At 37.6% G+C, this 18,167-nt stretch overlaps 1 protein-coding gene across 1 annotated transcript in view; it reads left to right on the forward strand.

The window, feature by feature from the left end:
* Window positions 1-18,167, forward strand: part of SYNE1 (spectrin repeat containing nuclear envelope protein 1) — a 269,690-nt gene that overhangs the window by 90,173 nt on the left and 161,350 nt on the right. The window contains exons 45-54 of the mRNA XM_075498968.1: window positions 1,669-1,872; window positions 2,842-3,049; window positions 3,771-3,883; window positions 4,562-4,767; window positions 5,834-5,989; window positions 7,221-7,512; window positions 8,218-8,390; window positions 10,372-10,681; window positions 13,328-13,492; window positions 14,939-15,295. Coding sequence (XP_075355083.1) covers window positions 1,669-1,872; window positions 2,842-3,049; window positions 3,771-3,883; window positions 4,562-4,767; window positions 5,834-5,989; window positions 7,221-7,512; window positions 8,218-8,390; window positions 10,372-10,681; window positions 13,328-13,492; window positions 14,939-15,295 — 2,184 coding nt within the window. The remainder of the gene's footprint in view (window positions 1-1,668; window positions 1,873-2,841; window positions 3,050-3,770; window positions 3,884-4,561; window positions 4,768-5,833; window positions 5,990-7,220; window positions 7,513-8,217; window positions 8,391-10,371; window positions 10,682-13,327; window positions 13,493-14,938; window positions 15,296-18,167) is intronic.

Genomic DNA, 18,167 nt, shown 5'->3' on the forward strand with positions numbered 1-18,167 from the left:
TAACTATTCTTTTTTTCAGATTTCTTTAGTTAACTTTGTTTTTTTCTGAAAAAAAAATGCCATAAAGTAATTGAACATTAGAGTTGTAAAAGTATTTTTTACTAAATTGAAATACAGTAAATAGTTTATAAGGTAGCTGATAAGATATGAAACAGATGATATTCTCTACACTGCACAACATTATGCACTCACATATGATGTGGCTTACACAGTTTGCCTCTTTGAAAGAATTATAATGCAGTAAAGTATATTAATTTGCTTTATCAAACCAAAAGTATTATTTAGTGGACTGGAATTGGTGCCCTGAACTAGCTGTTACAAGACAGGGGTAAAATACGAACACTGAAGGTGAGCTGTGGAACTTTTATTATTGGCTAGGTCCTTATTTTTTGTGTTCTAGGGCAGATGCAAAACCAAAGTATGACTATTTTGGATGTTTTATTTCAAGTGGAAATGGGTATGTGAGGTTATTCACTTTCAATGTCAGAAGTTTTAAAAGATAAGCTTACTTCTGCGATTTCCACAGACAGGGAAATATCTCGATAGATATTTATTTCAAAACCATTTATCAGATTTTAACAGAACTTAATATAACACTCAAGCCTTGTCCACATTTTGCCATGAACATACACAGATAAACCTAAATTACCAATCAGGTATGGGTCAAGAACCCTATAGTATAAAGATGTGCAAATTATATGGAAGTGCTTATGTTCTCCCAAATTGTTTCCTTTATGTGAGAGGTTCATAAAATTCAGATTTAGTCATATGTTTCATAATAAATATCTGTCCACTTATAGAGCAAAACTTAGAGCAAATTATTTTGCAGAATATCACTGTTAATGAACACACACCTATTTCCAACTACTCAATGTGATAAATACAATAAAAAATTTAAATCAATACAATAACTGTAGTTGATATACAGAGGCAAATTTGAAAATAAAGCCTCACAAACTAAACATAAATCCCCAAATTATTTGCCAACATTCAAATGCTAAATAAGTAAACTACAGTATGATCAGCTCATATCCTAAGAACATAAGCAATTCCTTAATAGAATTTTCAGTAATTGCTCATTTATAAATATTACCCTATTGTGGCTGATTTGATTTACTTTTTATTAGTAATATGTGCACAGCTAACATCTACTTTTAGCATCATCTTAACATCTATAATTTCACATATTGCTGTCTTTGAACAGGTTAATGGGCAATATTCTAACTTATTTTTGTATTGTCTTCAATTTTAATCTGCCTTACACTGAGATACATTAAGCCTCAGTGCTCCTAAGTCCCTCAGTGCTCCTAAGTCTCACCAATTGATATTTCTTTTTATGAAACTAGTTGTGTTTAGGTCATGTTCTGTATATATGGCAAATCAGTAAAGGAAAAAGATCAACTGTTTAATTTTTGAGAAGTTGATAATAACTTCAACAGTTTGCAGTCTGGCTTTTTATAAGTTAGTAACCCTTCTTTGGATTACTGTATATCTGAGACTTAATCCTAAATGGTTGACATTTTTTATTTATGTAAGTATCTTTAGTTATGGATGTAAAGAGAGCGAAACGATTGTTGTGTGTCACTCCTACCTTCCATTTTTTCAATAAACATTCACCATAATAAAAGTTTTTTTAAAATGCTTTAATACATAACATTTTACTTTTAGTTTATAGAATCAGATTTGAGGCAGAAGTTGGAACATGCCAAAGAAATGTCAGAGACAGCAAAAGAGACACTGAAAGATTTCAGTACTCAGAAGATGCAGTTACAGACATTTATTGATCAGATGACAGACTGGTTAACAAAAGAGGAAGAGACACTGTCAAGCTGTGCACGTAACCTGGATCCTGAAGCTCTAAATAAAGTGAAGGTCGGTGCTGAAGAAAATGAGTATGCTTTTACTTATGCAGAAATCTTTGGGTTTCTTTATCAGAGTTTTTGCTAAGCATTATACTTAATTTTCATTTAATAAAAAAATATATCTCCTGCACAGCTGCTAGAATATTAGCAAATAATACAGTGATACTCTTTAAGAAGTTCCAGCAATGAACAAAAGTTCTGATCTATTAACTTCATACAAACCTTTTAGAAAATTGTAATGAATAATATGGTCTTTGTTGTGGCAAGAACCGTTTTGTTACACTGAACTCTTCAGTCATTACTCCAGCATGTTTACAAGTCCATTGACTCCCTTGCAATATAAGTTGTGAACTTATAACTCATCACAGTAAAAGACCCTGGACTGAACTCAATTTTAACACAAACTTCGACCTCAGAAGTCCTCCTCAGTCCTCATATATAGCAATTCTTTTGTCTATAACCTAGAGCTCTCTTGATTGCATACAACTATGCACATCATAGCATGACAAACCACATGGAGATTTTTTCAGCGTGAGCACATGTTAATGTTGATATACTAGCCAATTCAAATTTAATTTTCAAACAAATGTTCCTCTCCAGTCAAATTAAAACTCCCTTTCATTCAGAAATGCCACCAAATACCAGTGTCATCTTGCACCTCACATGTTATTTTCAGACTTTGCTGAAAATATCGATTGCTATTCAATATGCCTTGAAATTTATTTATTTTTAATAGAGTAATAAACCATGAGAAACAGAATTTTTCACATTTCTGTGATGGCTCTTTAGTTTCAAGGATTCATCTCACTTGGAAAATTCAGGAAATGTGATCTAGTACTTCTTCCCTTCATTGTGTCTAAGACTTGCAATAGACCATAGGAGGAAAGAGCATATGGAAAGAGCAGGAATCCTTGAGGAAAAGAGAGGGCTCTTTTGTTTCTTTACAAATGTCATATTTGTGTTGTAACTTCATTTTCAGGAAACACAAAAAGACCTTCAGCTTCAGCAGAGCAGCATTGACTCGACCCGTGAGAACCTCAACAGCCTGTGTCGCAAATACCATTCTGTAGAGCTGGAAACTCTTGGTGGCACTGTCACTTCATTAATAAAGAAGTATGAAGCTGTGAATCAGCTCTGTTCCAGAACACAGGCCAGCATGCAAGAGTCCTTGGAAAAACATTTCCTCAGTGAGTCTTCAAGCTTGTTAATATGAGCCGTTAGCCCATAGTGAATCATTCTGGACTCTGCCAGAGTTTCCAGTGATGTCACTTGCAATTACAAATTTATTTTTGTATGGAGACTTTCAAAAAGTCTTGTTACCAAATGTTCATTTGATAACTGCTGTGAAACAAAGCATTTTACAAAAACAGAATGTAACTTTAAACACATAATATTAATGAAAGGCAATCTCAGCTCCACCTTTCTTCACTCTTAGTATGCATCTCTATTGCATACGTACGCTTTGTGTATTTGCCATAAAGAGATATATATAACCAAATGGAGATGTTTGTAATGTAAAAGTCCCCATCTGAAGTATTTCCTGGGCTCCCTGGATAGTCAGTGGAGAGAAGTAGGCAATTTTTAATCTTTTATATTAAGATATTAATCTAGATATTATCTAACATGAAATTGGGACATATAGACTGAAAATGCCTGTTTTTTCCCATTGACTATAAAGGGGAGCCTAGTGTGACTGTTCAAATTTGGATGTTTACAGTGGAAACATCTAACTTCTTGTGAAATGAATCCCACTCCCCAAGGTCATTGAAGGCAATGAGATTCATCCTGTTAGCTTTTACAGACTGTTCCTGAAGGATAAAAGAATTGTGGAAGACAACTGTATAATATTGTGGATAATGCTGCTGCTTAAAAAAATACTCTCTTCTCTATACTTTTTTATTAAATAAGATTCTATGCAAGAATTCCAGGAATGGTTTTCTGGTGTGAAGGCTGCAGTAAAAGAATCATCTGACAGGTCTGGAGACAGCAAAGCCATAGAGGCAAAGCTACATGACTTACAGGTATAGTGAACAAATTAAAAAAAATAGTAATTAGCAATTTAACTATATGTATCCAATTATATCTCTAAAATAATTTTTAGATGCTATCATATTTACTGGTTTTGTTTCCAAAAAGGTAACATAAGAATGGTTCAAGACAGCAATATGTACTGTAGAGGGAATACAGTGGAAACTGTGTTCACTGCTCTGAGAGATCAGAATTTAATTTCTGGAAGGTTTATGTGTAACTAAACTATTCTTGTTTCTGATTTTTAATCTTTTTTCCTTTTTTTGCCTTCTTTTCCTTTTCCTACTTTTTCTTACAGTATTGCTTATTCAATCTTTCAGATTCACACTGATAGGTCAAAGCTTATCTGTGTAGATGTTCAATGGGACAGAACAGAAATAGCAAACACGTACTGCAAACAGCCCTAATTCCTGAAATGTATAACATCTTCAGGACATGACTAAACTATCCAGAGAAAGACAGGACTACCTTGGGACCAAACAGGAAAATTGAGCTCTGTGAATTGTAGCACCACTTAATAAATTTTTATTTGAACTATCTGCTTAGAATTTTTTCCATAGCTAGACATGGCTCTCATTTTGTTGAGGAAATCTGACCACTTCTAATAGAAATATTGCTTATCTTTAGTTATTAAATCTTGCACGTTTAAACTGTATTCTTTCATTACACAGAGTGTGCTGGATTCTGTCAGTGAGGGACAGAACAAGTTAGATGCTGCCTGCAAGGAAGGAGAAAGTTTGTATGCTTGCTTATCCCAACCAGTTGTGAGCCATATTCAGGAGCAGATAGCGAAGTCTAACCAGAACTTCCAGGAATTCCTCAAGCAGTGTCTGAATGATAAGAAGGCCCTGGAAGCTTGTGCCTCACACCTGGGAAGGTGAGTAATGCCACTAGTCACAGATGGACTGCATGAAATTGTCCAGCTGCAGAAATACAGGACACAATTTGAAATTATTTCCAGTTATTCTAGTCCTGTTTGCTTTTTTCTTTGGAAATATTTAAAAGAAAATGAAGTTCTCTGCTAAAAACAAAGCAACAGGTCTTGCTCCAAGGGTACTGATTTGGTTAAAGAATGGAAGGTCAGGATCATATATGCGGAAGATCTATGTAGCTCATGCAATGCCAAATCAGCAGTTGGGATCTCAGTAATTTAAATGCAACTTCTTGGAAGGAAAAGGTGTGATGAATTTTCAAGTTCTACTGTGGGGTTTAAAGATAGTATGCTTTTTACACAGCATGCGTCTGTCCTGTCCCATTCTAGATGGACATATTTCCTAAGGAGCTAATAGGAAAACACTCTTAAATTATTACTTAGGGCTGGAATTTTGGGAGTTCAAATATTTTTAGGTATAACTAGATTCAAAACTGTTGCTAATTGAAAAAAGTGAAGTTAGTGTAGCAGTAATGGGTAAAACAGCAAGATGAGATGGTGTGCCTTCATGTAAGGAAAATGTTTTCAAACTTAGGGCTAGAACTTGTTTTGCTGAGTTCTGAGTGCTCCAGATTCCAGTTACATTCTGTTGGAGAAATTGAAAGCACAACACTTCAGGTGTTGTAAGTGTCAATACTGAGTAAAAGCCCATTTTACCCATTTTTTAATCTTAGACTAATTCATTATAAGGATTTGGAAAAAGCTTTCTTTTTGTCTGCCTTTATCGAATCTAGTAATAAATAAAAGCACTATCACTTTAAATTTTGGAGGCTTCTTTTTTCACTGTAGTTCCCATGATTTTGCTGGACATTTTTAGAGAGTTGCTGAATATTTTTAGATTAGTAGTCACTGTGGAATTATGTTTTGTGTACAACTCTTATTCTCGAAGCATGAAATTGATACCTAGCTTTATTTTCCTGGTCTTGTGGATATTGAAAGAACTGAGTTAACTTCTTACTAACTTTACTCCACCTGAGAAATATTTTTAAGGAAGTACTTATCTGTTCTGTAGCTTTGAAGATCAGCACAAGAAACTTGGCCTGTGGATACATGACATGGAAGAAAGAATAAGCACAGAAGCATTAGGAGAGAGCAAACAGCTTATTCCTGAGAAGAAAAAGGAGGTGCAGAAAGTGGAAAAGTTCCTGGAAGAGTTACTGAATTCAAGGTAGTATGAAATACATTTCCTAAAATACTCTTACTTTTTCCTCTGCTAAAGCAAGAGTGAAACTAAACTGTTGGGATAAAGTGTGTTTGTGAAAGATAAAGAAAGGTGTTGCAACATAGTCTGTGAAAAGAGGCTGAATCCAGGTACTTCCAGTTTTAAAGAAATTGGAATTTGAAGCCAACTCCAAAATTTGATGTTGATACATTTCTCATTAAGAAAAGCTCATCTTACTTGATTAATAAATGGAAGCTGAAAAATATCATCTTAAAAAAAAAATCTTAAAAATATTGCTTGTAAAAATAAATCTTAAAAATATTGCTTGTCAAAGCAATAGTAAAAATTACACTTACTATATCCATTTTAAAATTTTCTTTCTGTCCTGCAACACTCAGATCCAAACAGGTTAGCAGAATCCACTTTCCCATATAGCTAACTTTATAAAAGAGCTCAAATAACATCCACATTGGCTGTGAAATCTTTCTAGAATTCAGACTTAGCCAATAGATGATGAAGTAATTGCCTTTTTTAGTACACTGTGGTTTTTCAAATTCTTTTTTTATTATTAGGTTGGTGAAGATAGAACAGAAACAGTAGTCAGTTGTTCAAGCCTCACAGCATGCTAAAAGGAAACACCCTGTCTCTACCTATCCCCTTGAGACTGATGCAAGACATTTTGGTCTGATGTAAATTTCTTGTAATCACAGGGTGTTAGGAAGGGTGATCCAGCAGATTGAGATTAACTGAGGCTGTATAAACCCAGAGTTTTAATCCCTTTTACTGACCCTTGTACTGAACCCCAGAGTCAGTGTCTAATCCTGGACAAATGTCCTGACCTGTCCCTCATGCCTTCCTACCTGCCAAAGACTATAAACTTCTCAGAAGCTCTGACAGGTACAAAAAGGTAGCAGTTCATATAGAAATGGAAAGTCTGACAGCTGAAAATAAAATTAAGTTAGCTTTTAATTCAAAAGTGCAACACAAAGATTTTAGTGTGATCATTTTGACCACCGAAATCTGCAAGAAATGTCACTGTACACAAGTAAAGATATTAATCAATACACACTGCTTATATTTCCTTTCAGTCTCTCCCAGCTAATTTTTCTGTTAACTATGAACTCTATCACTGATGGAGTAGGTGGTTATGTCAGCAACCTTCATCATTTCTGATAATTGCTATAACAATATCATATGCTTTCTGAAACTGATTTTCAGTCTCAATATTTTGTTTCAGGGAACATTTTGATAAGCTGTCCCAAATGGCACAGTCTTTAAATGAAGAAGGCCATGGTGCAGGGAGGGAAGTGCGCCTGGCCTCTCAACATCTCACCAATTATCAAAACATGGTCAAAACTGTCAAGGAGAAGCTGCGAACATGTCAGCTTGCACTCCAAGAGCATCTCACTTTGGAGGAGGCATTGCAGAGTATGTGGTCATGGGTGAAAGAGGTTCAAGATAAACTGGCGTCATCAGAGAGCACTGTTGGTAGCAAAGCCACACTAGAGAGACGACTGACACAAATTCAGGTAAAGAAGGATACAACTAGAGATTACGCATCAAGGATAATATTGAGTATGGGCCACATCAGTAGAAAAAGAATATTTTTATATTTTATTCTTCCTACGGTTATGAAGGAGAAGATTAGAATTTAAGGTGTTCTTGACAAACTGGGAGGTGCAGTATGAAAAACAGGATGAAGTTTAGTCGAGACAGGTGCTAGGTATTACATTTAATAAGGAATAATGAACTATGAAAATGTGTATTCAGGTCCAAAAAAGCTTTCTAATGGAGGGGAAGCCTTGGAATAACTGACACAGAGAGGCTGTGACATATCCGTCACAGGAGGTCTTCAGGAACAGGTTAGATAAACATCTATTAGGAAGGTCAGCAGTGTCGGAGATCCCGCCATGGGCTTTCTTGAGATTTCTTCTAGCTATGGTGCTGTCTTTCTGTGCAGTGCTTGACCTACTCATTATCTACTGCAATGTGAGCAATATCTTAGGATGACCAATGCAGTGAAATACCTGTATGGCTGTGGGAAAAACTGCTGGATCACTTGCACATAGCAAGGGACTGGCACTTACAAGAAAAGGTACCTAGGAATTCATAGTGGGCATGGCTGTAAGGGATAAATGAGCTCAGGGAAGATGATGGTGTCCACTGTTGAAAGAATAACAGCTTTTGCCTCTCAGCAGGTTGCATTTGATATTTTGGCTTATTTTGCCTCACAGGAGATCCTCTTACTCAAAGGTGATGGTGAAGTTAAGCTGAACATGGCCATTGGCAAAGGAGAACAAGCACTTAGAAGCAGCAATGAGGAAGGACAAAAGGTGATACAAACCGAGCTACAGACGCTGAAGGACGTATGGAACGACATCATCAGCACCTCGGTGAACTGGCAGAGGTAAAACTCCCTGGAAAACACAGGTCAGACCCTGCCATCTTTGCTTACAAAGAGTGGTACCTTACAGCACATAGGAGTCCATTCATTCATTACTGGTATGTGAGGGGAAAGTTGCATCATCAGAGAGAATAAAATTGTCTGAAAAAAATACATGCTTCTATAAAAAAGATTATTTGACCCTATCAGATGAATCAAATTTCATATGAGATGGTACTTTATGGCAATTTAAATAGAAATCGTACAAATTCATACAGAGAAAAAGCTAGAAAGGGCTTCCTAAGTTGTTGAACCAAGAACATCTGACATTTATCTACCTTTTCCTTACAAAATTCTAGGAAGGCTTCTCAATTCTGTCTTTCATTAGGTTTTAATTTAAAAAAATCCTAATATCCACTCCAAATAATCTTTCTTGCAAATTAAGCTGATTTCTTCTTATCTCAACCTCAGTAGAAATGTAAAGTTTTTCTCATTGCCTGTGTGAGACCATTTTACATATTTGAAAGCCTCCATCATCCCTGTTCTAGGGAGACTGATGTTTCTCAGTACTAATACTTTCTGGACCTCTTTCATCCTTGTTTCTTTTTCAATAGATTGCAGACTATCACTAGTTTTTCTACATTTTTCTTAAAAGATAATAACTGAAAGTGGGCTGACCTCTTACTGTATTTGAGACCTTATTAATTCCGAATAGAGTATCAGTACTTTTCCATTTCCTTCATACAACACTCTTCTTAATCAACTCCAGAATGAGATTTTCCTTTCTTTGCAGTAGTGTCATATTGTTGGATTTTGTTTAATTCTTTATCCTCTATTATCTCCAACTCCTTTTCCACAGTACTAAGCCTAGGCAGTTATCCCTAATTTTGTATTTGTATATCTGATTTCTCTTTCCTACGTAAAGCATTATTTTCATTATCAAATTCCATCTTTTCAAAAATTTTTTTAAGAACATCTGACATTTAAATCCTGTCATCCAAACTAGCTGCAGCCGCTCCCTGGTTGCTTTCATCTGTGGGTTTTACAAGCACTCTCTGTTCCAACATCCCAGTCATTACCAGATAGAAATGGGCCCTTGGTGAACTTCTGCACGATCCTACCTCCTTAGTTCTCTAATGAAACTAAGTTTTCCCTGCATCAGAAAACTCACACATCTGCATCAGAAAGGTCATAGATCTGTATTTTAGATATCTGAATGCTAGGGTATCTGGGTCCTAAATATCAGCGTCAATGGTGGGAGCCATGATATAGATGAATTGGAGTTTTTAAATTGAAAGTGGTGCCACTTTCTTAATTATTCCAAAATTGTAATACAATTAAATGTAGAAAATTATAATGGGCTGCCTTTAAGATTTCACTCTAATTTCACTCAATTTTTATCATAAAATATTATTAGATTAGGCTAGACCATTACATTTTGAATGAAATCCTTACCACACTCCTGTCTATCATTAAGTCCAATGGAACGAGAATTACATTCCTCAACACAAATCCCAGAGAAATCTGGTGATCTGCTAGGAGGAGCAATATATAACAGAAGAGAGTATTTCTTATAAATTGTAAATGGGGCTATATATAATTGATTTGTTTTTCCAAAACTTGCCAGAAGATCTATTAATTGTCAATAATTTCATAGGCTGCTGTACATTTTATTACTCTGATCATAATGTAATGCTCTGTATTTTACTTTGCTGGACAGGCACTGAAATGTGCTTTTCATTAGTTCGAGACAGATTGCTCATGTAACCTGTGATAGGGAAGCAGTTCTATCAGGTTATATGTAGTAGCCCAAAGAACACAGAAATTCTAGAATAGCTTGGATGTAAGTTGACATAGAAAACTAAAGCAAGATGGGGGGAAAAGCATATTCTAAACATATTATACATGGCTACAGACAGTGTAACATTAAGGTATAAGCAGGCTCTTTTTTTTCAGACCTTTCAAAAGTTCTCATCCATACTGTGTACGTTTCTTTTAATGTAAGCTGCCTAGAGTCTGTCATTAGCCAGTGGAATGAATATCTGGAAAGGAAAAACCAGCTGGAGCAGTGGTTAGAGAAATGGGATCACAAAGTCGAACAGCCTTTGGAACAACAGATTGGTCTGAAGGAGAAGTTTGCTCAGCTGGACCACTTCCAGTCTATTGTTTCTGAGATAGAGGACCACTCTGGTGATTTACAGCAACTCATTGAAAAAGCTGTGGAACTGTATGAAAAAACAGAGGATGATTCTTTTGGGGAAGCAGCTCAAGAAGAACTAAAAACACAGTTTAATGACATCACAACTGTAGCAAAGGTAAGACAAAGGCAAAGGCCTCCATTTCAACTAAAATGTTTAGATATCTGTATATAAGGCTAAAATTATGATTTTCATAATTTTTTAGTAACTTAAGCACTGTGTTTGAATAGTCTTGCCTTTTGTTATGGTTGAGTCTAACAAAAAAGTTGGATGTGGTTTACTAAAATTCACTGGAATGCAAAAAAGTTGTTGGGAATTGTAATTGGTATGGTTATGATTTTTGAAGAGTGAAGGGCATATATTTTATTCCTAGTTTCATATATACAACAATATTTCTGACATTCTTCCAGATTTATTTTCATCTAATTCTTTTTCATTCATTCCTAGCACTTTTTTTTTTTTTTTTTTTTGCCTAGAAAGGGAAGAATGAAATGCCTCCCTGAGCAGAAAATGTATTGTCAGAAAGAGAAATCCTATTGTCAGAAAGATATATGCCCATATTTTGTGGTGTTTCAAGCCACTAAGCACTGCACGTGCTATACAGGTATTCTATTTGGTTTCCAAGGAAAGATACGTAAACTCAACCAGATCATGACAGTGACACTAGCTCTGAGTTAAAATCTCCACCTTCTCAGCTAATGGGAAAGTTTGCATCAGGAAGAGGATACATAATAACGGACTAATGTGAGATTGAAGTATCTGTATATCAATTCAGTAATCTGATGGAAATGTGATTTGAGTTTTCATGTATTGAGAATAGAGCTGATGGCCTGTAGGTAATTAATCAATAGTCTATATAAAAAAGACTACTAAAGTAAAAAAATAAGTGGAAGATCTAACAAATTATCTGTTAGGAAAAATGTTAAATCTAGGGCATATGAATTTACTTCAGTAAAAATCTGCATTTTTCTTACTAAACTTGATAAAGGAAAGTTATTATGTGGAATCATGCCGTTTGGGTTTGGATTTGTGGTGTTTTTTTTTTTTTATTTGTGGAATAAGATATGCTATTATTGTCGTTGCTTTATAGCTTTAAACATAGACCATAGATATTATAGCCCTCTCAGATGTATCTAGTCTGTAATTACCATCTATTCACACACTCTTTTATTATGAACTTCTGCTCTCTTTTTTTTAATGGATATGGTAAGCTATGAACTTGGTTTCTAGAGAATCAATGCAGTTTCATCCTCATATAACTCTACTTCTTTCCATGGCATTAAATCGAGCAATACAAAGATTACTGACTCAATGTAATGCTTTTAAACTTGTGTGAAAAGAGTATCATAAGTGACATGGCAGTGTTCTCCTAAAATCCACATGCATCTATAAATTTAATTTCTTAAGCAAGAAAGATGGTTTTGCAGTCTTTCCCTTGGGAGAGAACAGCACTGACTGCAATTGGTAGAAGCCATTGCCACCAGAAGAAACCAACTGAAGTTGCACTTGGCTTCCACTCTCCCCCTCTACTGGTGCTATATTTTGGTGTAAGCAAAGTAAACGGGGGCCGTGGTTGCCCTTCTTGGGGCTCTTTTTGCTTCACTAGGAAGCTATCTATTCTGTTTAGAGTCAGGCACACATGGACATTTTCTTACTCTGTTGTTGCGTAAAATGCATTAAGACATAAAAACTTGGAGGGTTTACTCTAGGTCATCTTTGTTTAGCTAGTAACCATCCATTGTCTAGTTGGTCTGACACATTCTGAGAAATTATGATGATTATTTTCAGAAGGAACGGTAGAACTTATTAATCTAGCTTAATTTTTAAAAGCATTAGTTGAATGTTGAGTTATTCAAAATTAAAAATAACTGGAGTTTAATTCATAAGTGGTTTAGCTTGAAACTGATTTAAAGACACTTACATCTAGATTAGAGTATCTGCACAGGAGTAGAAAGCTATTCAATTAGCTCAGTTCACTTTTGATTGGTTTTGATAAACATTCCTGAGCGTTAGCTCACAAGAATATAAGAACAAATCTACTCAGTCAAACCAAAGGCAAACCTAGACCAGTACACTATTTCACCTTTTCATAGGAAGGTAAGCTGGCCCCATTTTAAGCTTCCATTAAAAAGTTAAGATGGAGCCATGAAGCTGTCATACGTCTGTGTCAGGGAAAGAGTCCTCCAGGGCTGCAAGGCAGGTGGCTGGGGATGGCCACCACTTCTGATCTGATGGTTAAAATGGGACTCAGCACTATAAGAACCTTTTGCACTTCTGAACAGCAGAAGTCCTCCTTTGTGGTCTTTGTATAGGACATCTCTCTGACTCTGCTTAGCATTTATAGACTTGGTGCTTCTAAATAAGAGCTATGTTTCTGGCAGCATGCTGCTCCCTGGGGGACTCATGTGATCTGTAAGACCCTTTCCAGGGGGTATTGGGCAAAGTGTGCCAGAGTTGCACAGTTGCAGCTTTGACTTCTATTAAATGATACATTTTGTGTTAACGGATGTGTAAAGTACATTTTTGCAAACATTTTCAGAAGGCTTCTTCATCTTTTGCTCCAGCAGAACATGCCTGTCCAGACCAGCCTAAACCAAACCTTGTGCAGGGTAGCCCTGTGTTCTGCTGTTATAAGCTGTGCTCTATTCAGCATTCAAATGGATGCTATAGGGTCAGACCAGCACTCTATACCACTGCATGCTTAAAGCCAGGACAGTATTTAAGCACTTTAATGGTCTTTTTTTTTTTTCATCTGAACGATAGGAGAAAATGAGGAAAGTGGAAGATATTGTGAAGGATCATTTGCTATACCTTGATGCTGTGCATGAATTCACAGACTGGCTCCACTCTGCAAAGGAAGAGCTGCACCGCTGGTCAGATGCATCTGGAGATACATCAACGATCCAGAAAAAGCTGGCCAAAATCAATGTAAGATAAGTTAGCTTTCATGATTTCATCTGCAATTCAGACCCTGTGCTCTAAAATAGGCCAGAGCCAAAAAGTTGTGGGATCTTGCTCTTCGTGTATTTGAAACGGTGATTACATTTCAGTGAGCTGAAAACAAGCTTTCTAAACTATGGTTTGTTTTCGCCTCCCTTCCCATATTAAACCAATGGAGTAAAAGTACAATCAGACCTGAGTTAGCCAGAGCACACATGGAAACAATTTGCAAGAGCGGAAGCCCAGTGGCATCACAGAAGAATGTGGCTTAGCTGATTAATGAATACTGCTCTGTCCTCATCCCTGAATATGCTTTCTCCATGAGCAGAGTTGTCTGAATCGAAGTCAGAAACAACCTTTCCTGATTTGAATGAAATGGAGGTGCATAAAGCAGTGCAAGGATTGTTCTCCCCAAACGCGATAGAAATGTATGAGTTGCCTCCCTGTGTATACCCTCCTCCTTACCCTGGCATCCATTTCTAGGCATTTGAGTGCCTAAGCAAGTTACGTAGTCCTGAATGCAACATCAAAGCAGACTGCATGTTTTGCTCCTGCCTGATGTTTACATTCAGACACTCATGCTGGCAACATTTTACTCTGCTCCTAAACATGAGAGGGTGAGCCAGTGAACAGACTACTAGATGAAGATTCAGGATACCTGAGATCAAATGACAGATCTGTTGTACACTCCTGGATAGTTTTCAGTCTCCTTTGTGCTCCAACTCCCCACATATAAAACGGGGAAGGGAGGAGAGAGTAGTTTCTAGCTCGTAAGACTAGCAAGAGAATAAATAACATTACTCTGGCATGCAGTCTTTGGGATGATATTTATATTCTCCAGCTTCTCAAGCTGAAAACTCCCCAAATTCCCTTGTAGCATGTGTGAGATTGAAATAGGACACTGCAGAAAGAATTCACTTCTGAAAAAAAAAAAAAAGAAAAGAAAAAAAAGACATGTGCAACCAATTATGGCACATCACAGATCACGGGTAGGCTGTAAAATGCTTTTTCTGAGCAGCAGCACAGTTGTGTTTTTAAGAGTAGCTACATACCAGGGTTTCTTATGTAAAAGACCACAACCTTAACCTAAGCGTCTCAACCTGAACAATACTTTCAGCCCCTAAAAGAAGTTCTTTCTCCCCTGAGCTTATGCAAGTTTCAGAATCGCCCTTTAATCAACGTAAAGCCCGCACGCTCTCTTGACTTGAGTTTCCTTTTCATCCGTCCTCCGGCTGCGTTTCGCGTCCCTGCGCAGCCCGGCCGCTGCCGCCCAAGCCGCTGCTCGGTGCGGGACGCGCTCCGCTGCGCGCTGCGCGCCGGCCCCCGCTCGGGCGGCGCCCCCGTTCCGGCGGCGGCGGTGGCGGTGGCAGCTCTGCCGGTGGCAGCTCTGCCGGTGGCAGCTCTGCCGGTTACCATGGCACTGTCGCCTTGCAGGAGCTGGTAGAGTCCCGCCAGATCGGCGCGGGCCGCCTCGGCCGAGTGGAGACGCTGGCTCCCGCCGCGGAGCGCGGCACGACTGCCGGCGGGTGCCAGCTCCTGGCCGCCGAGATGCAGGCCCTGCGGTCGGACTGGAAGCAGTGGGAAGAGAGCGCCTTCCGGAGCCAGCGCAGCCTGCGGGACGTGCTGAGCCAGATGGCCCTGTCGGAGCAGGAGTTCGCGGCGCAGGTCGCGCAGCTGGAGGGGGCCGTGCAGCGGTTCGGCGGGCTGCTGGCCGCTTGGTCGCAGAGCCTGGCCCCCCTCGACGGCCGGCACACCGACGCCGAGGTCGTGGAAAGCTGGCGCAAGGAGAAAGTAAGGTCACATCTCTTTTCCTAGCAGTTTTTCGATTGTCGATGTACGGTGGCTGCGGGCAGAAGACTTCTGCCAAGGGGGACTGTCACGTAGAAAATAATAAAAAGTATCTGCGAAAAATCTTTCCGTGAAATCCCAACTTTCCAAACTTCTTTTGTCACTGTAATTCTAGCAAGCAGCGTTTACCGAAGACGTTTCTCTCCTTGGCCTCTGCTGTACAAGGCTTAGCAAACGCTGCCTGGATCTTAGGTGTTAAAAACAGGGCTTGCCTCTCAGGAAGTGAAGGAGCTAGCACACCGGCTCGCAACTTCTCTTCCAAGTTGCTCCGTGTTTCAAGCCAGAGTAGCACTTGATCAGGGAAATGTGAAGCACTTCCTAAAAGCCAAGTAGCAGCTGGAGCCATTTCTTACTTACAATTTGTCAGGAGTATATTGAGCTTATACTTTCCGTTTCTTGAAATATCCTTCACATTATGTACATTGAGATCTTGTCCAATATTTAAAGAAGTTGTACTGGAAACTGGTATACTTGCTAATTGCTTTGCTATGGAATGCAGTGGAATTTAGAGAAATAGAGAGGTAGTTTCTGTTCCTGATTGACTTCTAGCAAAAAATTCCACGTGTATGTATCACCCACACACACATTATATATAAATACCTATATCTTTTCACAACAATCAGTATATATGTTTGTACGTATCTCGACTACTGTGAATCACAGATGTTGAGAAAACACAGAGTATTTCCCTTTCAGGGTAGTGTTGCAACAAAGCAGTTTCAGTAAAGGAAGAGAGGTGTGTGATGCCTGCTTTCTGACCCTTTGACTGAAGAAATACTCAAAAAAACCCAGAACACCTTCTCTTTGAACTGAGATTATAAATCTCCTCCTCCAATGTCTGTGCCAAGTTATTTCTGTGGCTTCCCCTTTCATAGAATTCCCTGACACAGATTTATGGAACCTACTTGCTTGAGTGCCAGTACCTATCTGTACGAGTAACAAAGCTGACATTACATTGGAGCAAATAATGAGTACAAATGGGTACAAATACACAAAGTCTTCCATGCTTATATATTTTTAAAAAGGAAAGGAAGACATGGAGTTGTCATCAACATACAGCAACAATTACCAGACATCTTTTAATTTATAAATGGAGAAGTACTAAATTCAAAGGATATTGCTTTTATTAGTAGTATATATACTGTGTGTATACTGTAGCTCTATGTAACAACACTTTATTTAGATTAGACAGTTGTAACCTTTGTCTAATGAGGAAAACGCAGAGGAATGTCAAGACTTAACTGTGCATAGCCCTACTATGTAATTTTATTTATAGTTAGAGGAAATGTGACAGTAATCCTTCCAGTTCTGGACCCCAGGGATAGATCCTATTGTGAACATAAAATAGCACTGCAGCTTTCCATTTCCATTGTCTCACAGTGATTCTGTTGCCATGTAAGCCAAGGCCATGAATTAAAAATGAATTTCCTAATTCTCAGAATTATCAAGCTTATTCTGTTATCCTGTTATACTCAAGCTCTGTTCCTTTAGGTATGTGCAACATAACAGCCACAGATCTTGCACTTGGAATTCAGCAAATTATTTCGGTAATTGTCAGATTCAAAATTAAATCCAAGTGGCTGCAACACTGCTAGCAGTGTTTCTGTATGGAAATATGCCATAGTTAATGTACCCTGTTTTGCAAGTTAATGTTCCTGTTTGTTAATAGGTTATGCCTAAGGCTGTATGTCATCAGAATAATCTTTTAGTAGTTATTGAGGTAGGTTATTTGAAACTGAAAAATTTCATTGAAAATAGGCAATTGTAACCCTGTGCTACTCTTAGGACATGTTTTCTTTACCAGAAAAAAAGCTGTTAGTATTTCATTATGATGATTCCTGCCCTACACAATTTGTGAGATCCTGTGTTTAAATAACGGCCATTGTGTTGTTATTCCTAATGCTTTCAAAAAAAGTCCGGTATGTAGTTTAACATAAAGTAAGATAAACAAAAACTAGTTAGTTTACATTTTTTCCTAACCATCATGGCTATTACATAATTACTTAATTCAAGTGTGACTTTATATGGCATCGAAACAAACTGGCAGTGTGACTACTTCAAGTTTCTTTTAATTATGGTTGAACAGTTTTCTGGTATATGAGTGACTCAAAGCAGATAAAGTCCATAAAACCAGCATGAATAATGTAAGTCAGAGGAGTCCTGAAAATCTGCTGTAGCAAAATATTTTTTCACACTCACAAGAACACATGAAAGTTTGTACACATAATACATCTGAAACGTCTCTAGACTTAATTTTACAGGGCTTCCCTGTGATCTATAAGTAAACAGATTTCAGTAATGTTAATATAATCAAGCTGTGATTATGGTCTAAACCATTGTTATTCTTAGCCAACGCATGCTTGTAGTTTTATTTTTCTCGAAGTGGATTGTTGTGTTTTCTCTTCCTGGCAGTTCAGGTACTACAAAGAAGCAATGTGTATCTCTTATCTTTTTTTACTTGCTCAGAAATGCACGATACAGATCTTAAAATTCGTTTCACAGCTCTGGAGACTTTTTCAGGAAAAGGGATATGAAGCAACCACAAAGTTGCTTGTGGGCAGCAGACACATGAGCTGAATCCCTGGCTTTTGTCCATTTGCTCTTCTTACTAAGTGTGTTGATTGGCTTGCTAGACCCTTGCTAATATTTCTTTTTACTTTTGATTTACATAAAGGGATATGTGTTTATTGCAGAGTTAGTTAATACTTTACAGTGAAAAATCTACTCAGTGAGCATTTTTATCTGTGTAATGTAGATTGTGATATTTTGAAAACCTTCTGCATATATTTTCATGTACATCATTTGTATCTTGCCT

The sequence above is a fragment of the Mycteria americana genome, chromosome 3 (genome assembly GCF_035582795.1).
Source record: "Mycteria americana isolate JAX WOST 10 ecotype Jacksonville Zoo and Gardens chromosome 3, USCA_MyAme_1.0, whole genome shotgun sequence".
In the NCBI taxonomy this organism is placed as follows: Eukaryota; Metazoa; Chordata; class Aves; order Ciconiiformes; family Ciconiidae; genus Mycteria; species Mycteria americana.